The sequence below is a fragment of the Archocentrus centrarchus genome, chromosome 6 (assembly GCF_007364275.1).
Source record: "Archocentrus centrarchus isolate MPI-CPG fArcCen1 chromosome 6, fArcCen1, whole genome shotgun sequence".
NCBI classification, from domain to species: domain Eukaryota; kingdom Metazoa; phylum Chordata; class Actinopteri; order Cichliformes; family Cichlidae; genus Archocentrus; species Archocentrus centrarchus.
This window is the reverse complement of record NC_044351.1, coordinates 34,655,856-34,678,274: the sequence shown is the minus strand read 5'-3', so window position 1 is coordinate 34,678,274 and position 22,419 is coordinate 34,655,856. Positions and strand designations below refer to the sequence as shown.

The window sequence follows — 22,419 nt, the reverse complement described above, 5'->3', positions numbered from 1 at the left end:
TTGGGTAAAAAATCATTTACTGCTCCATCAGTAATCATAATATGGAAAAAATGTAGGTGTATAAGAACACAATTTCTTGGTGGCGTGGTTGAAATTTACATTAATCGCATAAAGTAAAATCATCAGTGAGAGCAGTTTATTGTGAAAGGACAGATGTAGAAATGATTTTGTCTTTCACAGTAAAACCAACAAAGAGCAGCTTCAAGTTTAAATGTTAATCTGGAAACAAAAGTGGAGAAATCAGCATAGGTGTGACTGGAAAAAAGAACTAATACATTTTTCTGCCAAGAGATTAAAATGTTTGGGATATAATTGACATACTGTATCAGTATCAGAACATTTTCCCTGTGGATTTCTCCACAGCTGCTCCTCAGAAGCGAGCAGGCACAGTTTGTATGTTTAAAGCAGACAGGATGATGCAGCGTCAGCAGGGAGAGAGTTAATCTCCAGTGTGACGGGAAGGGGGGGTGGGGAACGATGGGAAAGCAAAGCGTGGAGTTTACAGTCACTTAGTCAGCACGTTGAGCGTGCTCTCAACAGGAAATGGGGGGGGGGGGGGGGGGGGGGGGTGCGCACTGTGAAAGAAAAGAGGAGAGATGAGAGACAGGACGAAATGCCCGACTGCTAAATGAGAGCGGGGGGGGGGGTGCTGCCAGTCACCATCCCAACCATGAGAACATGCACGTATGCCTCGCTCGCTCCTTCAGAGGGAGATACACCAATCAGACATAATATTAATCCCTAAAGGTGAACGCTGACTATCTCATGACAGCATATGAACCTCAGGTACTGACATTCATGTCGATGTTACTTTGACACGTATCAAGAATGCCTTTATTAGTCCCACAAATGGGGAAATTGCAGTTAACAGAACATCCATCCAAAACAAAAACATAACACAGACAGGGGGGGGGGACAGATGTCTGAGGTCATGCAACCGTTTCTCAACGGCGCTACCTTTAGCAGAAAGACAGAAAGAGATACACTGGGATAGTTAGGTTCAAAAAAATCATCTCATACTGTGTTCATAAAGAACACCTTACGAGGTTCCAAAAAACACCTCAGCAAAAAGCATATTGCACATATAAAGCCGGGATAGCAGTATGGTGGGTAGGGTCAGGGTCAGGAGGGGATGCAGACGGAGACGAGAGGGTGGGGGCATTGTGGAGCCCAGATGCCAGCTCCCAGGCAAACAGTTTGCTGATAGTGATGGAAGTTCATCAGCGGCCTTGGTACACCAGATCCAGCTTCACAAATCACAGAGAGGGCTGAGGGGGATAGCGGCCTTCACACATAGCTCTGGAGAGATATGATTGCCAGCCAAGGCCGGCTAGGGAGCCGAATTCTGATAATGCAGATGTTGTTTTGGAACAGGCTGCTTGTTTTTTCAACAGCCTTCAGTCTCACTGGGAAACCATTCAATAAATCCAATAATCCAAATTCATTAGTTACCGTCCTCACTGAGCAGAACCGTACCTTATCTCCAGATCGAACCCCTCTCACCTGCTACTCCCCAAGTCTACGGCTCAGGTTCATCAGGCTTTGAGTCTGAGTCTGTACCATTCTGGTCAGCCCATCCACCTGGGTTGGCAGCCTCTGCAGATGTCGAACTGCCGTCCAGGTTTTCTTGATTTCTCGGTAAATCAGGTATCCTCCAAGCCCAAACAGAAAAGATACCGCTACCAGATAGCCAAATATGTAAGCGTCTTCCACGTCTTCCACCTCGAGGGCCGAGAAGCACACAGGTCTCCACGAGCTCCAAGAGTCGATGACGTATCCAACCGGGTCTGTTCCACTCGGACACGCAGGCTCCCCTTTCCCAGATCTCATAGTGGAAAAAATTCGATCAATGGTCTTGAAGGCCCAGTTTGCCAAATCCATATTAATCTTATTCTTATTCGAACAGTGTGCAAGAGACGCTCTCACAGCAAGCAGCAAGCAGGAAAGATAGGGAGGGCAGGGAGAGAGATAGAATGCGACCGTCCCCGTCAGAGGCTGGAGCACCACACGTACCTCAGCCGAGCTCACCTCCATCTGTGCCAAACGGCACTCGCAGCTCCAGCAGCCCCTCCCAATAGGACAGTATGCCCACTACAGCTCACAGGACCCAAAGATTCTGCTGGCAACATCCCAGAGCCAGAGAGCAGGACACCCCCAGAGCTTCTGTGTGCACCACCCTGGTTTGGTGGCATGAGGGGGGGGGCAAAATTGCAGCTGATCAGTATCAGATGGTTATAGCTGATATGCTGATGGGTTATGAGCTGTGTCAAAGAGTCTAAGATTCTATGTATACACACGAGTATCAGCGTTGCTTTCTAGCCACATTGTTGCACATTGAGTTTAAACTCAGTAGACCTCAGCCTCTTGTGCTTAAAAGCAGCTCCATCCTTTCAGGTCAGGTGCCTCTGACCTCAGATTATCACCATCTCCTGGTTGCATGCCTCTCATAGCTGCATGGTGTCTGCTCTTGATGTGGTAAGCCTGGCTTGACCTTCACCTTCTTGGAAAAACGCTGTTGGTGAGTCTCCTGCTGACCCTCCATTACTGCTGCGGGACACCTTGTTTTTTGCTGCCAGGTTCACCGGCCTTGAGCGAGGCTGGTCCCAGAGGATGTCTCGCAGTCTTTTTGGTGTTAAGCAAACCGAGTATGTGGGGTCCTCTCCCTAACCCTGATGGTGGCTTTCCAGGATAGCTTTCCATTGCCATGGTTCCATTTGCATCTTGCAACTTTCTCCTGCTGATGCAACCCAAACACCACTTATCTCCCACTGTACCCTACCACACAACCAGTACCTCCATCCATTTCTTCTCAGTACCTGGGAAGAGGGCATCTTTGGCTACATCTGGATCACTCACCACTCCTTCCTCGGGACACTGAGTCTGTGACTTGGTGTATTTAAATGCACCTTACTGATCCTTAACGTTGCCATTTCTAGGAATGCAAATGTCTGGTGAGTTGCCTTGGAGTGGTAGTTGCGTACTTCAGAGGTTGGTGGTGGATATTCATATAAAACTCATATACTGAGGCCAGTATATGTACAAGTAATCCCTCTAAGACAGCTCGGTTTTCCCCACTTGGCTTTTTATGTCAGGTAACTGTATAATAATTACACTAGGACAAGCTCACTGCCACATTACATACCATGTCCAGGCTGCACACAGTAAAGCTGTTCTTATGGCTTTTTTCTATAATTTTATTTTCCAAAAGGCTCAAACATAACCAGCTGCTGAGAAAAACAACAAAGCAAAACAAGATCAGAACTAGAGCAGTGGTGCTGATGCGAGAGCCACAGAAGACTCACAGGACAGCGGACCAATCGAGGGCAGGGGAGGCAGCGCTGTGAGCCAATCAGCTCCAGCCTGCCTCGGGTGCCTGCAGAGTGTCAGAAAGAGAGGGAGGGGGAGGGCAGCACCAGCTCCTTGTTTAAGAGCGCGGTTGGGAACGGAGCAAAGCAGACAAAGACTCTGCAGCATCCACCATCCAACCCTCCGTCCTACAGAGACCGCTCACCAGGACCTCGTCCCTTTAACCAGGAGAGGTCTGGCTGCTCCCTGCCTGCCTCTTCACCACCCTCTTCTTCATCAGCTGAGAGCTAACTTGCTGAGGAGCCATGCCTGAGTGTTGGGACGGGGTGAGTGATGATTGATGACTGATCATAGTGTCATCTACACCACAAATGATACGTTTCCCACCATTTGCCAGTTTTTTTGATGCCTCCGTTGAGTCTGGATCAGCGTGTATAATATGCACGTGTTATCACAGTAACAGGCGTGTTATCACAGCTCATTGTATGTTTTGTATTGAGGAGAAGCTGCAGCCTCAGTGTCAGTCGATGGGCTGCTCTGACTCTGGCCCACTGACACACTTAAGTGCACTCACACAGATTCTGTGCAGCGCTCTGACGCGCACACCTCTGCAGATGAGTGTGCGCGGGGCAAATATTAATCCTGCTGCAGTCTCATTTATGCAACCGTGAAACAGTTGCTGCATGCTTGTTTTTCTTTGAGCCAGTTTCATTGTGAATTCTGCTTTTTTTAAAGCTCACGTTAAATAAAATGAACCGCTGTTGTCATGTTGCTGCAGAGACCTTAAATGTGCAGCTGTGACTGTGGAAAGCCTGGATTCCAGCCTCCATGGAGATGTTGCAGTTTCCACCTACATAACGAGCTCATGTGTCACTGCAAACCAAGCCTCTAATGCAGTAACTGCCTCAAATTAGAATGCTGATTGCAGATAATACTGATGTTAACGCTGAAATAATAGAGAGATAATCTGGTCGGATTAACTCACAGCTATTTGCTGCATGACGATCTGCTGCCAGAAGAGAGGATTAGGGGGAATTTTGGCACTTGGCTGCATCCATGGAGCTGCTGCTGCTGCTGTATCTCTGCGTTGTGAGTCATTTAAATAACTGCACAATGACGGAGTATTATTTTACAGAAAGCTGGAGGGCACTGAGAGACGCTGCAGATCGACAGCAGCAGGCTGACAGAGAATTTTCAGGCAGCTGTTTCTCTGCGTCTGAACAGTTTAAGGTGTGAAAGGCTGCTGAGGGGAGGGCAGTGATGATGGGCTGTCAGCGTGCACCGGATCCCTGCATGTTCTAGTGTCAGCACCACCAAAACAGGCTTCAGTGCAGCTTACAGGCTAAACCTGGCACAATAATCCCAAAACATCCCTTTGCTGCGTGTGTGTGTGTGTGTGTGTGTGTGTGTGTGTGTGTGTGTGTGTGTGTGTGTGTGTGTCTCAGTTGCGCAGTTGATGGTTACTCATAGCTCCTGCCTCCATTTTGAGTTTGTGTTTGTGGTCAGCAGATGCTGACAAAATGTGGGTCATAACTCGACACATTTGCTGACTCGTCTTTCAGCTGCAGCTGTTTTAATCGGTGAAATCAGAATCTGTGTTTTCTCAATGAATCATTTTACAGTAGAAAGATTTTTTTTTTTCGTTTCTCTGACTCATATTTGGAGCTTTGTTAATGATTCTGTGTCATGCTTATTTCACCTAATGCGGAGCCACAATTATAATTAATAATAATAAAAGAGTATCTCTAGTCGAGTGTACATTATTTAGATGCTTTAACTCGGGATGCACTGATATGTCAGTCAAATCGCACCATCACCACGTTTAAAAACAACAGGAAATGATTTTCACTGGAGGCCAAAAATATAAACACGAAACATCAAACCAAAACACATCAGCCAGAATCATTGTGGCTGACAAATATGGATCAATATTTGTGTGTTGTGTCGTTTAATTGTGTTGTTCTGAATGTCAGTGACAGAGAGCGTGATGGAGAGGAATAAATGTTACAGTCCATGTTTTTCAGCATTCACTGTCTTTTTTTAAACATCCGTATCCAAGTGTGTCAGCTGCTCTTCATGAGAATCATGATCATCATTGTTTTTTTGTATTAGCAGTGGTTGTTATAGTGTTACCAAATTATATAAAGGGCATAAAGATGGCTTCGGTCCCCATCAGAAGTCACAGTTTCTGAGATGTAACATTGGTGACGACATTTTGATATTTAAAGACTCACACGAGCCGCGATTTCTGCACGATATCAGCCACCGGTGCGGATTGGTTGTGAGTGTGAGTCCATCATAGATGTTGTTCGGCCCGCGGTGCTCATACGTGACGCTGACAGGTTCAGATGTTTGATGGAAAGTCTGATCTGGGCTAAGATGTAATGTGAATGCACATAATTTACAGATGAATTATTTTTAGCTGTTTCTGTTTTTAAACATTAGTTTTCATATTTAATTCTTCCTTTTTTAAAGGAACATCTGGACTCTACTTCTTCAGGGTCACTGACTGTTGAGTTAAAGTAAATGAGTGTCCAATAGTTCCTCAGCAGGATTATCCTCTGATTATCACTGCATTGCTGTCACAGACGATTAATGAGGAACACGGCGTGATCTGAGTGTTAATGACAAACGAGCAAGTTCAACAAAAGCAGGTGAAACCGTCAGTGTTTGACATGCAGCGTTACACAAAGCGAAACACTCGAGATTACGGATTAGTGAGGACATCTGTTCACCCTCGAAGGAGTTTAGGTGGTGACTGTGTGCGAACCGCCAGGCAACTGTGTGTGTTTGTGTATTTCACAGGAACATGATGTCGAGACCCCTTATGGGATGCTGCATGTGGTGATCCGAGGGGCGCCCAAGGGAAACAAACCCGCTATCCTCACCTACCACGATGTGGGTCTGAACCGTGAGTATTGTGTTGGTGTCTCAACAGATGCTCCTGTTTCTGCACTCAGCAGAGGTGATAATTGGCTTCCATGTCACATTGTTGCTGCCTACCTTCACTTTGTTAGCACGCACACACACACTCACACACACACACACACACACACACACACACACACGTTTGTTCAGCCCACACCACAGTTAAAGGAAACGAGTGTTTAGAAGCAGAATGTGTGCGCTTGACTTTTTTATTACCCTGTGACATCATCAGACATGAACCCAACCAAAATTAATCGGTCATTGATATATATCAGTGAGAATGATTATCTTCTTGGTAACACAAACAAAATGGTATTTTTTTGGTAGTATAGGTTTAGGGTTCGGGTCATCACTGATGATGACCTCATGGGGTTAAAGTGCACTGTTCTGTCATTGTTTATCTTTTTATTTGGCCTAAAAATGTAACCAGCACAAAACAGCTGTCCAAACTTAAATAAAAAAAGATTCTTACAACATTGTATATATTTTACATGATTTTATATGTTGCAAAATTTTATTTTTTGCTGCCATATTTATAGTGTGGTGGATGTTCATATTAAACGTTGAAAGACCTGAGGTCAGCGTGTGTGTGAGTACTCCCCGAGCTTCTTGGCTCTGAAGGACGTCACTGTGAGCACCGAAGCTACTGATGTTCAAACCTGCTGTTTACGAGGGCCAGCCAATCAGAAGAAACTTGGCATGGACTTAATGCTTCTCTGTTTATGACAGATGATGCACTGAGTCACTGCACCAGAGCCCAGTCAGAGATCGTTAAGGATTCGTTAGACGGGGAATCATTCAAAGCTCCGTCAGTGGATTCCAGTCTTGAAAAAGTAAAGCACACATGAACCTGTAGGAGCGAGCCCACACTTCGATTCCTCGGCAGTTTAAACACTTGCTGTTCCTCAAAGTCAAAAGCTGAAAAACCTCTAAAAATATACATGCAGTACTCGATATTCTCATGGTGTGGTCAGACTAAATGCATCTGTATCATTTTTCCTCCTCAAATATTCCACAGTGGAAGATTTACATCCTCCCAAAGAACAGCTGATAGCTGGAATTAAACAATAATGTATTTTCAGAGCTGCAGTTTCACCGACTTTTCTCCAAGTTTTGCCTTTTTTTTTCTTTGTTTATGAAAAAGAGAAGTTCTATCATACGTTCTTCTGATGGATGGTTCATCTAATTACTTTTCAGCTGGTGCAGATGTGGATTGATCTTTATTTCCTCGGCTCGGTGCACATTTTGCATTAATTCTCAGTTTCACTTGGTGTTAAACACACGGCTACATTATAACTAAAAAGTTTCTTATGAGTGACAGATGGGAGAGCTCAGAGAAAAATCAACACCATTTAAATGTTACTTAAATAATTGCGACACGATTCATTATCTCTGACAAGAAAATATAGGATGTAATCATCATTAGATAACTCATGTTCACAAATGGTTTAATTACCACTGAGCCACTGCTGCACCAACAGTACCTCACTGTATGCTGCCAAGACACAAATCACACCCCACCCTCCCTAAGACAGGCTGAGCACTCAGTAATTTAATAAAACGTGTGTGTCGGCGAAGCGAAAATAAAAACAACTACAAAAACAAAGAGTTTGTCTTAAAGTGGGAACGTGAGAGGCATCGATGAAATGTAGGTCAGAAAAACATGCCTATCCTGCAGAGGGAGGCGAGGCGGGGCGGGGCCAGAGGCACTGCGGCGCTGCTGTGATGGGTGTAGGTGGGATGGGGGGGCGGGGGCTAAGAGGATGGTGCCCCAGGAAGTGGAGCTGATATATGTATGACTGCAGATATCAGCATGCCCCACTACCTCTTTCTGCAACAGTCTGTCTCAGAATATCCACACCAGAGGAAAGGAAGCACTCATACACACACACACACACGTATGTATGTATATCTATATATATATATATATATATATATGTCCATCCTTGTGGTTGTGCTGCTGTGGTAGAAGCAGCACAAAGCTATTAGTATTCATAGTCAGTCACTAAATCTCTTGACTGCGGCACAATCACAGGATGGAGCAGGAAAGCGAGGGATGAAAGGAGTCACACTGAGAAAAAAAAATAGAAAGCATAAAGAAAAATTGGTGGGGGGCTTATTGTTCCATTAAAATGACTCCCAATCAGCAGATGGCACGGCAATCTGGCAGTTCTCTCGATTAAAAACGTAGAAGTAGAGAGAACGAGAGAACAGGAGGGGCCTGGGAAAAAATAGAAAATGAAATGAAGAAAGAGAGAGATTAGGAGCGTGGAGAGAGAGCGAGAGGAGAGCTGATTTAAGAAGTAGAAATGAGGTCACGGAGCAGGAAAGAAACTAAAGTCTTTCTAATTGCAGAGGATGGAGAGGAGAGGAGGAGCGGCAGATAAAGAAAGCAGAGAAGGAGAAAGTAGGTCACGGAGTCAGTGGGAGTATAATGTGTGTGCGCTGACCGATGAGTCAGCGCATTCGTGATGAAAAACTTCTCACCTCAGCGGTCACGTAGCGTTTGTATCGCTGTGAGCCCACAAAGCAGAGAGCAAACACTGAGCATCCAGCTCCCCAGCCGCCCCTGCGCTTCATCGCTAAACTAGCTGTCTTAATTGGTCCGTTTAATTAACACGGCTCAGGCAGAGCCCGAGGAGGAAACAATGTTGCTGCATGGCTTCACTGGGTCTGACACACATGAGCAGAAAATAGGCCAACTGCAGAGCCGGTGGGAGGAGGGCACAAGGAGAACCAACATCTATTATACATGAAGCTATTTCAGAAATGAATGTTCTCTGTAGTGGTTCAGGAAATCCTCAGTGACACACTGGAAATAAATCATTTCCTTCCAAGAAAACAACACTGAGTATGATCCACATTGAATGTTTTTCTGAGCAATAAATAAAGTTATAGGACGTTATGTAAATACAGACCAGTGCTGTAAATCACAAAGAAAATCACCCAATCACCTTTAATATTTCTGCCAGTTTCAAGCAGTAACAGTTCCCCACTTTTCTCATCACCAGCATCAGGAAGACTTTCACTAAATACAGCAGCCAGAGCTTCTAAACACCAGCAGGAAACCCTTTTTGATTTTAAGTAACAGATGAAACCTGTTCTGGATCATTTTTAGAAATAAGGTTGAATCAATCAGTTCAGTCAGAAAAGGAGGCTGATTAAAGGCTGCATGTCAGACTTTCCCTTTTCCTGCTGGCAGAGGATGAGCTGTACAGATGGCCACCTTCAAGATCCTCTCAGAGTGCTCCCCGCCCTCCATCCTCTCGCCCCACGCTACCTCTGATTATTTCCTCACTCTCCTACAGACAAGCTGTGCTTCAACGCTTTCTTCAATAATGAAGACATGCAGGAGATCACCAAGCACTTCGTGGTGTGCCACGTCGATGCCCCGGGGCAGCAGATCGGAGCTTCGCAGTTTCCACAAGGGTATAAAACAGAGCTGATTCTGCATTTTAACTGTGAAACAACTCCTGGGTGGAGAATTCATTACTTTCCTTTCCTTCTGTAGGTACCAGTACCCCACCATGGACCAGCTGGCTGGCATGCTGCCAACTGTGGTGCAGCACTTTGGGTGGGGGCCCTTTGCCTTGATTTTACACAAATTCTATATTTATTTATGCACAATTTGTTTTAAATATCAGGGACAACTGGAACAGTTTTTAATGATGGAAAATAAAAGTTATTTTATTGTTATTATTATTTTTGCCTGTTTCATCTGTTTCCTTTTGTGTTACATACACTTTTGTTCATTTACTGAGAAAGCTCAAACATAGCACAGCTTCCTGCTCGTGGTGAGTTTACTGTCGCTGGTTTTCTGTAGATTACAGACTTGCAAATATCAGCTGTTACCAGCAGGTATGATTTCAGCCTGAGCCTGCTGCACCTTTCTGAGGTGCTGAAATCTTGGCTCTGCACAGGCATAAATTTCCCATCTGTGCTTCCAACAATAGTTTCCTGTAATGTGGGCACAGTGATCCCTGTGGTATTCACACATAAATTATTTACAGCAGTGCATCTTTATTTGTCTGTCAAACATTAACGAGCCTCTGATCTCGTTTAGGTTTAAGAGCATCGTTGGGATCGGTGTCGGGGCCGGAGCGTATATCCTGGCCAAGTTTGCTGTAAGTCAACTTCTAATTCTCCTGTTGTGCTCCCGCAGAAAGTTATTGTTATCTAATAAACAACAGCAGCATGGTGACATTTCTATAAAAAGGCTTGGATGTGTAGCTGAGCCCGAACCCTCACCTACACAAAGCTTCATGTTTCTTTGCCCTCTTACCCTCAGCTGATCTTCCCTGACCTGGTGGAGGGTTTGGTTCTGCTCAACATCGACCCCAACGGCAAAGGATGGATTGACTGGGCTGCTACCAAGGTGCCTCTCTCGTGCTGTATACTGTTTTTCATATTTATAAACTTAGATCTGCAGTTCATATTTCTCACTGCAATAACTGTCCCCCCCCTCAGCTGTCAGGTCTGACCAGCACTCTCCCAGATACTGTGCTGCCTCATCTTTTCAGCCAGGTAAACTCAGCTTCAGTGAGAGAAACTGGACGGTATATGTAGATGCATAATTTCAAATATTGTTGCCCACATTTGTATGCACGTGCAGGAGGAGCTGGTGAGCAACACAGAGCTGGTGCAGAGCTACAGGCAACAGATCAACAACAACATCAACCATTTCAACCTGCAGCTTTTCTGGAACATGTATAACAGGTGGAAACACACTGTCTCGCTTTCATCACTCACGGAGACGTTACGCTGGCTCTCAGTCACTCCTCTGACTGCAAAGACTGAGATTTATGTTCTCACAGCACATGTGAATAACAAACCATAAACATTCACTGATCCCACGTTTCCTCTTTCAGTCGGAGGGACCTGGAGATGAACCGCAGCGGGACGGTGCTCAACGCCAAGACCTTGAAGTGAGTCTTAGACGTCTAACAGAGGTTAAAGTTTCATTTCTTTTTTAAAAGCATACACTGGAAATGTTAATCTGACTATAAATAGTCACATAAAATCATAAATAGGTTTAAAAAGTCAGATGATGTAAAAGGTTCTGAGGGTCACATTTTTTTAAATGTTCACCAAGAATTTTGATGGCCTTCAGGTGTCCTGTGATGCTGGTTGTTGGAGACAACGCGCCTGCAGAGGAAGGAGTGGTGAGTGTTTCTGTGTGTGTGTGAAGACTTTTCTCTGAAGGTCCGCAGATCTGCAGACACCCAGAACCAAAAGTGTAACTTTCATATGGTTAAATTTGAAAATGCTGCAGACATCAGAGTCCGTGTTAAATTAAAAACTATTTCGAGCTAACGGTTCTGCAGGGTGGTGTTCCTGGAAAACTCTTTTAGCTCTGTTTTTGGTCTCCACCAGCTCCTGAGAGCAACATCTGGTTCTTCAGCAGCTGATTGTTCACCTGTTTGTTTCACCTGTCTGTCTGATGCTGGGAATCGAGTGTAAAGGCAGATTTAAGGCCTGTTACAGCCAGTAATGGTGCCATAAAACCACTGAAGCTCCAGAAACACTGTTGTTGGTCGGACAGTTAAATAATTAGTGGATTCAGCTGATGATTGTCTGCAGGTTTAGACATCATCACTTACTGTATGTACAGTGAGACCACTTTGATGCTTATAAGATGACTTGGAGTTGCTCTGTGAGCAGCAGTATCTGCTTTCGTTCCTCTTTGGGTTGCTTCTATAAATTCCCCGCAGAGACGACTCGATTCGTCAGAGTAAATAAATATTAGTTTACCTGCAGACCCTCCTCTCCCTCGTCCTCCACCTGTCCTCACTCTGCTCAGTATTTTGTTCTCAGTTTGTAACTGCCTGTCCTCATTCATGAATAAAGAAACAGGTCAGCCAGCAGACACATCTCTACCACCCTCCTCCTCCCCTGCCTCTTTGTGTTACTATAGGTGTGCTGTAGGTGTGTGTGTGTGAATGCATGTGTGTGTTCTCCAGAGACCAGATGGCCTCACTCTCTCTCTGGGGCTGTCTGAAGTGGGCCAGATATGTGTGCTTCTGCACCAGTTAATCTGCCGCCTGTTCAGGTTTAAATCAAATCACTGCATCAGCTATCAGACGGAGGAGGAGGTGCAGGAAGACGGATGTTGCTGTTGGAAAGATAGAAGGAAGGAGAGATGGAAACAGGGATGGAGGGAAGGGTTCATGAGGAAGTGAGAGATGTAAACAGAGGTTATTTTATTGGATGTGACAGATGGAGGTCACATTAAAATTTCATATCTGCCGATGTGACCAGCTGAGGCTGCCGCGCTCGCTCCCACTTACACGACGCTTTTCTTAATACAGAGTGAGCGCAGGAGCAGAGAAGTGGGATATGCAGAGATGCATATTTATCACACTCACGTTTGCATTTCCTGCAGCTCATTTACAGCTGTGTTGTTGTAACTGTGCATGTAATTTGTAATTGTTATGTGATTGTATATCAGCAGATGAACTCCTCAAAAGAATTTTCATGAAAACATTTTGTGTAAACAAGTGTAAACATGCATCTTCTTCTAGTTATGTTTGTGTCAGATTACCAAAACTGTTTTTGGGTGAATCTGCGCGAAGGATTACAGATTAAAAATTATGCAGATGTGAATGTGCTTTTGCATGTCCACATGTGAGCAGTCAGGCATCGTGTGTGCATGTGTGTGTGTGTGTGTGTGTCTATTCACATCTGTGTGTGCACACACTGCGGCTGAATCTTATCCTGGTGGAGTGAGTCATCTCTGCAGCACACTGCAGTATCTGGGTCAGTCACATCCACACTGGTATCATCTCCATATACAGAGCGGACGTCCACCATCTCTGATGGAGTCCTGACACTGTTTATCTTGGAGTTTAAAAAGTATTTCTATCTATAGCACATGTCCTACAGTTACAGCTCACAGGGCGATGCACAGCATGCTGCAGCACACTCAGTTAAGATGATATTAAAATAAAATATGGATAAGTAAATGTTGGTATAAAGTTCTGGTAAACATTACAGAGTCCCAGCTTTCTTTCAAATGAAGTGTTAGCTCAGTTTGTGCCGGTATGGCAGAATAAAGCAGATGGTAGCCTCTGTCCATCTGTGCCCCTTCAGGCTTTTACAGCCTTTCATTCGAGGTAACTGTAGATATACAGGTAACAGCAGGTCTTTCTCAGTATGTGCTGAAAGCACACTGGTGCTCTATATGGGTTCATAATGCTGAATCCTTAAGGTGTGTCATATCTTTTTAATTATAGCACGCTTGGCTCTGCGAGTTCAGCAGACTTAGAACGTCTTCATTAAGCTACCAGGTTCAGCCTTGGTTGGCCACCACTTCATCTTAGTCATGAACTCATTTAATCACATTTTCCCAATCAACCTATGAGTGTGTTCACATGGCACAAGATGACCAATCATAAACAACCTCAGAGCCACATCTTTCTAAAAAGAAGAGTGAACTATAATCCCAAGAAGATAAAGAAATAAAAAATATAATCCAGGCTAATAGGGACACAGTGAAGCCAGGATGGAATGCTAATCGGCTAATTGGTGACACAGGTAGCTAACTGCTATCATATATTATATATATATTGTGTTTTTAATTATATTCTTAAGACATGAAATAAATGTTTGACCATGTTCTCTCAGCTGTAGCTGGAAAACAAACAGCAGGTGTGACTGTAATCAGTAAGTAAGCTACAACTTTTACTGTGTCAGTAAGGCTTTATTCAGGCTCTGTTTTAGGATTATGGAGCAATATAAAGGTTTATAGAACAATGGAGAAACATCTACGTCTCTCACTGATGGATGTCAGGAAGAGCCAAAGGGTTTAGACAGTCAGTGCAGCTTAAATGCCCACAGCATGGACCCCAGGAAGAGGTGAACTACCAACCTAACCCTGAGAGCCTGGGATTAAACCCTGTGTTATCCTGATAATCTCAAATCCTGCTTTGTAGTTCCTTATTTACATCTTATTCTATTTAGTATGTGTGCAGAAATTCATATACTTTGGAACCTATAAAGTGATAATTGTGTCAATAATCATTCAGGCTGCTGTGACAACCCCCCCCCCCCCCCCCCCCCCCCCCCGTGGAAGTTTATGTTATGTTGCCTAAAAATATCACCAGAAAGCAGGTAAGAAGAAATATAATGATTCTTGTTATTTTGTCTTTAAGGTGGAGTGTAACTCCAAACTGGACCCAACCAACACCACCTTCCTGAAGGTAACTGTCCTCATTTCACCTGCAGCTGCAGCTCATTCACTGAAGCAACAGTTTAAAGTTTGGTGTAGTTTTATACAAAGAAGCATTTTACTTCATTTTGTTATATCTTATATAACAAAAAATATCTATTTCATAATTAGTCTACATTGGAAGTCATTCAGTATGTAGGAAGTTTAATATGTGAGCACATTTCTGAACATATTCACAAATATGAAATACTGCTACTTAAAAACTTAGGTAGATACATTCTGACAAAAAGTTTTATATAGGATCAACAAATCTAACACAGACCTTGTTTACCTTGGTGATAAAGTCCTTAGCAGTCAAACAGGCTTAGAGACCGCTTGGCAACCCCCTGGAAACCTCTGGTTGCTGGAGAAACATGTATTCCTTCACTGGTTGGCAAGTGGTTGCTGACTGCTGCTAGGTGAAATCAGTCACAAAGAGGATGTTGCACCACCTTCTTTGTGACTGACTGGTGAGTGTTTGCAGACAAGTCAGCATCTTCCACATGAACTACGGGCGACCGCGGCAGTCTGCTGGCAACCAAAGCAATCACAAGGAGGATTTTGGTGCAACACCATTTACCTCTTTGAGACCAGTTTCACCTACATAGCAACTTTAGCAACCTCCAACAACCACTCGCCAACCGGTTCAGATATACACATTACACATTTTTCCCTCGTGGCTGCTGGTTAACATCACGGATCGGTCTTTAGGCCTGCGTGACTCTGGCTTACAGTTGATTTCTTAGCAACCTCCAGCAACCACTAGCAACTCATTTCTTCCTAGTGACTGGTGGTTGCCAGGTCTTCATCAACTACTCTTTCAATTTGAAAAGAAAATGTAATGAATTTTTTTATTTAAAAATTATTATTTTAAAAATTGTTTAATTTTACATTTACTGGCATGTTGAAATAGCATAAAAGTAGCAGTTGTCAAATGACCACAAAGACACACCCAAGAAATGTAAAACACATTGAAAGAGACAGAAAATGACTACAAAATACACAAACTGTGACATCAAAGAGACACAAACCCAACACAGAGAGGCAAAACAGCCTCAAAGAGACCCTGAATACAAATATAATGAAATATACTTACTAGAAAGAGATGCAATTAGCAGAGGGATGAAATAGAAAACCAAAGAAATATAAAAGAAAAACAAATAGATGCAAACTGACCACAAACAGACAACAGAGGACTACAAAATGGACTAGTTCTTATATAGTGCTTTTCTACTCAGTATGAGCACTCAAAGCGCTTATACAACCTGTTTTGCATTCACCCATGCACTCCCATTCATACAAGCACTTCCATTTTTACTAAGCTAAGTGCTTTTAATTAACTAACATTCACACGCATTCATACTCCGACAGAACGGTCGGAGAGCAACTTGGGGTTAAGTATCTTGCCCAAGGATACATTGGCACGTAGCCCGGAGTAGCCAGGATTCGAACCGCTGACCTTCCGATCAGTAGGTGACCTGCTCTACCTACTGAGCTACAGCCACCCCAAAATCCCAACATATGACCACAAAAGTCATTTGGTTTGGAACAACCACAGCTAGGGCAAAACAGCCTCAAAGAGATACCAAATACAGGCAAATGACTATAGTCAGGTGCCAAAGGAGAGCAAGCACATGAAGCACAATACCAAAGGAGAATAAAACGGTTGCTCCAAAACCACAAAGAGACAAAAGACGACTGCAAAATTCCAACAAATGACCACAAAAAGATTTGAAACACATCCAGGGGCGAAACAGTCGCACAGAGACATTAAATGATGACAAGCAGAGGTAATACAACTATAGATACATGCAAAAGATACGCAGAGATGCAACGCACTACGAGACTTAAACCAAATACGAGCAGCTGCTAAATTACCAAAAATGAGGCTTTAAAAACTGTCAACACAATGATGCAAAATGTGAACAAAAAAGACCCAAAAATGACCACAAAGATATGCAAAACAATCAGAGTTGTGTCATAATCCATCCAGGAAATGACTGAAGAGCCATAAGTGGCCGCTGATAGAGAGAAGCAGAGGTGGTTGGTTGGTTGTGTGATGGTTGGCTGATGGCTGCTGTCTTCTTTCAGATGGCTGACTCTGGTGGACTGCCCCAGCTCACACAGGTAACACCAACAAACGAAGACGCTGATACACAATCAGATCAGAATAAAACCCCGGACACAGCATGAATCCACCGTTTGCTCCAAATTCATGGGAAATGAAATTGTGATGTGTTGTTTTCCAGCCGGGCAAGCTGACCGAAGCCTTCAAGTATTTCCTGCAGGGGATGGGCTACAGTAAGTATTCAGGCCGATTTAATGCTTTCTGTTTTTTATGTCTTGCTAAAATCTACTTTCACATCTATTGTTGTGGTGTTGAGTGAGTGTGCTATGATGTATTTTACACAGAGGGTCGTGAGCTATGTTAATCTTGCCCTCTGTCTTCCTTGCCCCGTTCTCTCAGTCGCTAATGTGAAGGATCGGAGGTTGAGTGGAGGGCCAGGTACTTCCTCCTCCCCGTTCACCTCTGACCTCTTATTGCCGCCCTGTTCGATGACTGTGGCATTTTGGAATTTCTTTTGAATTTCATTTGGTTATGAATATAATATTTTTGGGCTGCAATGAGTTTTTTTTTTTTTTTTTTTGCTCTCATTTTTGGAGTTTCTTTTATCCCAAGGACCCCCCCCCCCCCCCCCCCCCCCATCTTTTTTTCAATCAAATATAATTTTTCCTCCAATGGAAAAATATACTGCCCTTACTTCCACTCCCCCATTCCTTTACCATTGCATCTCCAGTATTGCTCTTTGCATGGCGTTCAGCTGGCTTTGAGCAAAGATTTATAAAGTTAACAATAATTCACCATGTCTTTAAATGACTTCAGCTCATTAGAAAACAAAAACAGGTATTTGTAGGTGCACTGGTTAAAAAACATTACAGAGAGACTGCGGTGACATGAACTGAATAAGAATAGCAGACCTGATGAGAGAAATAAGTCAAGAGTTTGAAGTGCTTTTCAATTAAAGTCATGTTTTTCTGACCTTATTTTAATCTGCTTTTATATTCAAATATTCCAGGTTTGCATTCCAGTTTTTTTGGTTTCTACAAATTATGAAATAATTTTGGTGTGAACAAGCTAAGCTAAACTAGGCTAATGAGCAGTTTAATGTGAAATGGGACCAAATATGAGTGAATCAGCTCCAAATCTGCTGTTTAATGTTTGCTTTTTGCTCATTATTGTCCTACCAGCCGATCTTTGTTTGATTTCCAGTAGGAAGCAATTTTCAACAAAACACGATGATTCTCAGGCGGTGATAGAGACCAAAGCAGGAATATAAAACTTTAATGTGCAGATTGGCTGAAAACAGGCTCCTGAGGTTGTGAATAAAAACACTAGTTTGGGATCAAAGCTTAATAATCTCTGCCAGGGCTGCTTTTTAAGCTTGTTTCACTCCCCTGAAGGAGCTAAAATAAGCCAGTGAAGCAGTTAACCTAATCACTGTAATACTAAATACTCAACTTGTTCTCTTTTTAGTGTCGTTAATAATAATGACTAAACAAATACAGTCCCATAATAATCATATTCAATTCCCATAAGAGGAACTGAGCTTCATATATCACTGACTGGGCCCTGAGTACATGGTGCTGTTAATGTGTCTCCAGGCAGACACATTAACAGCTTTAATTAACAAGCCTAACCATTCATGACTGTTGTATGACCCAACCAGCTGCCTTTTCTCACCTGCTATGGAGAAACATATTATTAAGTTATCCACATTAGCATGTCCTCCCTACATCCCCCCAGCATCTACTGATTACACATTTTGATTTTACAAAATATAACTGAATTGAATTTGACGTGTTGAAATACGTCTTTGCTTTCCCATTCCTCCCAGTGCCCTCGGCCAGTATGACCCGCCTCGCTCGCTCCAGGACAGCTTCCCTGACCAGCGGCGGCTCCGTCGACGGGTCGCGCTCTCGAGCCTGCACCCACTCCGACAGCACCGAGGGAGTCGGTGCGGTCACCCACACCATGGAGGTGTCCTGCTGAGGGGCCACAGAAAGAAAGAGGGAGGGAGGAAGTAGAGAGATGGAGAGAGAGAGGCAGGTTGTGCAAACGGGGTGGAGTGGGGGGGAGTATGAGGACTGAAGGTGGAGGAAGTCAGGCTTGATGGAGAGGGAAAGTAATATTTGAAGGCAGCTCTCTTTGTCTTCATCTACATCCTCCGGATCCCTTTGGCTGCCATTTTCTTCCTGCCTCCACTGTAAAATTCCATGTGTAATGCTACTTTAACACCCTGAACACCTTCAAATATCCACCTCAACTTCCTTTCTCCCACCACGTAATGATTTAACATTTAGTCTTGAAGTGTCATTCTTGTGTTTGCTAAGTGTGGCCTCATTCTTTGCCTGCGCCCTTTTTAACCTTCCACCCCCAAACACACAAAACAGTAACTCTGTCAACAATCCACACAGCCGGTAAAGAGCTACTGCTGAAATCTGGTACACGGTGGTAAAAGTGCGGGATATGGCAACGAGAGCAGAACTTTTATGGGGCGCCATACAGAAAAAAGAACATTTTGGGAGTATTTTCTGTTTTTATTTGACCGATTGTGAAGATCTCTCTCTGTGATGTTTGGAAATCATGAGTGTCGAGTGAGCGTTAAGCGGGGGTGTGTCCAGCTTTAGGCAGACGGCAGAGCACAGCATGTTGTAGCCGAGTGCACCTATAGCACTTAAAGAGGATTTGTGAGCGTAGCTAGAGCTCAGCACGCTGTTTTAAAGCTGCACTTGGTAAGATTTTATTTCAAACATGTGGACTATAATTGGACTGAAACAGAGTGATATCGTCAGCATATAGGCGGACTTACATTATCATCAGCTTTACACAAAACTCTGCAATGATAGGCTGTCTGTTCTTCTGCATATGTAGTATCTGAGACACCGACTGGGGCCGAACACTTTTATTACCTCAAAACAGGAAATGAAACGTAGGCCGCCGGTTGCAAGCGCACCAAAACTAAGCCACTACACCACCAGGGAGCTTTATTTGTTCTTCTTTTTGCCACAATAATATTTGCATGAGCGTGTTTGAATCATCTTGATTTTGCATGAGAAGACAATCTGGAGCTGTTTGATATCAGTTGAGCCAAAAAAACTTTTATTAAAAACATAAAATCCAACGTAGCCAATGTAGCAGCAAATCTAATATGAAGCACTTGGTCGGCATGCAGAAAACACCAAGTGAGCCTGAGACTATCTTAGAATGTAAAGCATGAACAGCTTAGTAAAGAGTGTGGAAAATGCACCCATATGAGCGAGAATAGTTTTGTGTTTGGATGTAGTTTGAACCTGCAGATTTCAGGCAGATCATCCTGTTTCTGTTAATCAGGAACTTAACGCTTAAAAGGTGGTTTACCCTCGATTCTGTTCTCATCACAAGCAGGACGGGCAAGGGAACATGACTGATGTCACAATACACAATATTCAAAATTTAGCCTCATTGCTGCCCCTTGAAGCTACATTAATGCAACGTTCCTGAGTGCAGCTTTAAGCCGTGTGTCATCTCACATTTCTAAGACAATCCACTGCATAATACTAGAATAGAAGAAGCATTTATTAACATGTATATGCATGTGAATGTGAAAGTAAACTTAGGGCATTCTAGTATGTAATTAGTATCTAGTATTAGGGCATTCTTCATTAGCACCTTACATGTGGCTAGTTAAATAGAGCCATGGATACAACCGCCTACATTAGCCTGCAGTTCTAGTGCATGGACGTGGTTCTCGCCATAGGCAGCTCTTTGTGGTCTCTAAACATGACAATCACAGGCTGATCCAAACCAAACCCGACCAGGGAGGGGCACCGAGGCAGGACCGGGCCAGCCCAATGAGCTCTCTTTCTGGGTCGGCATCACAGAAACTTGCCTTCTCTTGCAGCACCCAGCCCTGTCTGTGGATATACCAAAGCTACACACACACACACACACACACACACACACACACACACACACACACTTTCACATGTCTACTGAAGTGAAAGCTGCACGGGCTGGGTTTTGTAACGGAAAAAGCAGGAATACGCAAAATTCATATGCAAGACAGAATCCATTGCTATGTGGTTAGTGGGTGTTTTGATGTGCTGTGAACCCATGAATCCACCAGTGTAGTGCAACATAGTGCGTATAGATACGTGTAGTTTTAGACTAGTGCAACTGTGTGCTGTAGTCTGCTGTAATCCTGGACCACCTTAACAGTGATCAGGGACGGGCTCCCCTGGATTTTAGGTATGTACATTACTGTACAGTATTCATGCACCATAGTCACCTTCGTCTGCTTTCAGTTTTACAGGAAAACCCTTTGGTCCCCTCTCAGAAGGGGCGTAGCTTCCAATTGCTGAGGTGTGCACTTCTCTGAGGCAGCCTGTAAGGGGCGGGGCTTTTTTTGGCGCCATTTGGGCTCCAAGCTCAGAATGTAGGGCAACCCCCAGCCACCTTAAAAAAATAACCCTCTCCCCCTTAAAAACAAATAAATTACAAAAAAAAAGAAAAAACTAAAGAAAAGAAAAAAAAAATCACCAGGTGCCCCGGCTCTCACAGGCAAACCCAGTCGCACCCTAAAGGGCTATCAGCTGAAGTCACTTTTTAAGATGTCGGTAGTGTTTTAGTGAAACTCGTGAGCACCAGGGGGCCTGAAAAGGTAACAGGATGTTTTTTTTCATTTAAAGAAGAAGAGAAAGGATTGTTCCCACAGCACAGAGAGAGAGTCTGAAACAGGGCTGGATGAATGTTAAAGGAAAAGAATGTGAGTTTGTCGAAGGGGGACGGATTAAATGTTGGTGAACTGCCTGAAATATTCAGTAAACCTAACGGTCTCAAAATGTGGGAAACGGGGATCCGATCAAACACGTTCTTCTAGAACCTCATTGGCCCATTTCTCAAAGAGTCAAGGTTGCATGTAGCAGTGATCATTTTTCAGTGTTTCTTCCCTCCGCTGAGCTGTTTTCTGCCATCTACACTTTACTTTCCTCCTACATGACTCAAACTGCCTGGGGGGGGGGGCTCCTGAATGTATCTTGTCCCTTTTTGAAGTGCTGTACAGTATCGTCAACCCACACCTCATCCTCACTATGGTTTCCACTTCTTCTATCTTTTGACATTTAACCTTGTACATGAAAACCCAGCTCCTGCCTGCTCCTTCCTCTTCAAGGTCTTTAAATAGTGAAGTTGATTTGTGAAAGTCCACAGGTCCTGTAAGCTAGCACTGAATCAGTTTGTATAGACTTCGGTCCTCCTTGCACTTGTAGATACTTTTTATTTATAGAGCAGGTTACCTGAACCGAGCACTCTGATATTACTGTCTTGTGAGAAAACGTATTTCTGTTCCTCCTCTCTTGCAGTTTTTTTTAAAGGCAACAGTAGGGTGTAACCTCTTCTTGGTATTATATTGGTTCATGTGTGAACACTATTCCTCTTCTTCTTACTGCCATTATGACTGATTTGTATTAAGCAATAAGTTCTTTTTTTCTCATTTGGATTGTTTCATATTGTGGGATTCTTCCCTCTGAGCTCGTTTCTATTCATAACAGTAGGACTCTTTCCTGCTTCGTCATCATCCGGATGTGTACTGTAAAGTTTAAATATATTATATAAATACATATACAAAGTAAGCCGTCTCTGTCAATGTACTGATCAAGTAACAAGTGAGAAATAAAGACTTCACGTCAGAATTTGGTGACTCGGGTGTCGGATCATTTTCTCTCATGTTTTGGGAGTTTGGGGAGCAGCTTAATGGACGGATGCGCTCAGACACCAAACGATAAAAATACTTCTTTGAAATAGTGTCTGCAGCAATTTTATTATTAAAAGTTTGGTAACACTTAATAATACGGCCGTATTATCAAGTGTTACCAAACGTTTTCTTCATACGCAGTGTAAAATGTATTTTTTGATACCAGTGGCACTGAGTTAACTGTAG

General features: G+C 43.5%; 1 protein-coding gene across 7 annotated transcripts in view; it reads left to right on the top strand.

Moving 5' to 3' along the window:
* Window positions 1-22,171, top strand: part of ndrg4 (NDRG family member 4) — a 70,472-nt gene extending 48,301 nt beyond the window's left edge. For 4 of the 7 annotated variants that reach the window (XM_030731346.1, XM_030731344.1, XM_030731342.1 and 1 more), the window contains 14 exons: window positions 6,112-6,217; window positions 9,543-9,663; window positions 9,746-9,808; window positions 10,298-10,358; window positions 10,523-10,609; window positions 10,702-10,758; window positions 10,847-10,950; window positions 11,103-11,159; window positions 11,345-11,396; window positions 14,385-14,432; window positions 16,532-16,567; window positions 16,690-16,741; window positions 16,908-16,946; window positions 18,337-22,171. In XM_030731346.1, the coding sequence (XP_030587206.1) occupies window positions 6,112-6,217; window positions 9,543-9,663; window positions 9,746-9,808; window positions 10,298-10,358; window positions 10,523-10,609; window positions 10,702-10,758; window positions 10,847-10,950; window positions 11,103-11,159; window positions 11,345-11,396; window positions 14,385-14,432; window positions 16,532-16,567; window positions 16,690-16,741; window positions 16,908-16,946; window positions 18,337-18,491 (1,038 nt within the window). In that variant the 3' untranslated portion in view covers window positions 18,492-22,171. Of the gene's footprint in view, window positions 1-3,441; window positions 3,633-6,111; window positions 6,218-9,542; window positions 9,664-9,745; window positions 9,809-10,297; window positions 10,359-10,522; window positions 10,610-10,701; window positions 10,759-10,846; window positions 10,951-11,102; window positions 11,160-11,344; window positions 11,397-14,384; window positions 14,433-16,531; window positions 16,568-16,689; window positions 16,742-16,907; window positions 16,947-18,336 lie in introns of those variants that run through there. The other 3 variants (XM_030731347.1, XM_030731348.1, XM_030731343.1) reach the window with 3 other exon arrangements.
* Window positions 22,172-22,419: the final 248 nt, after the last annotated feature.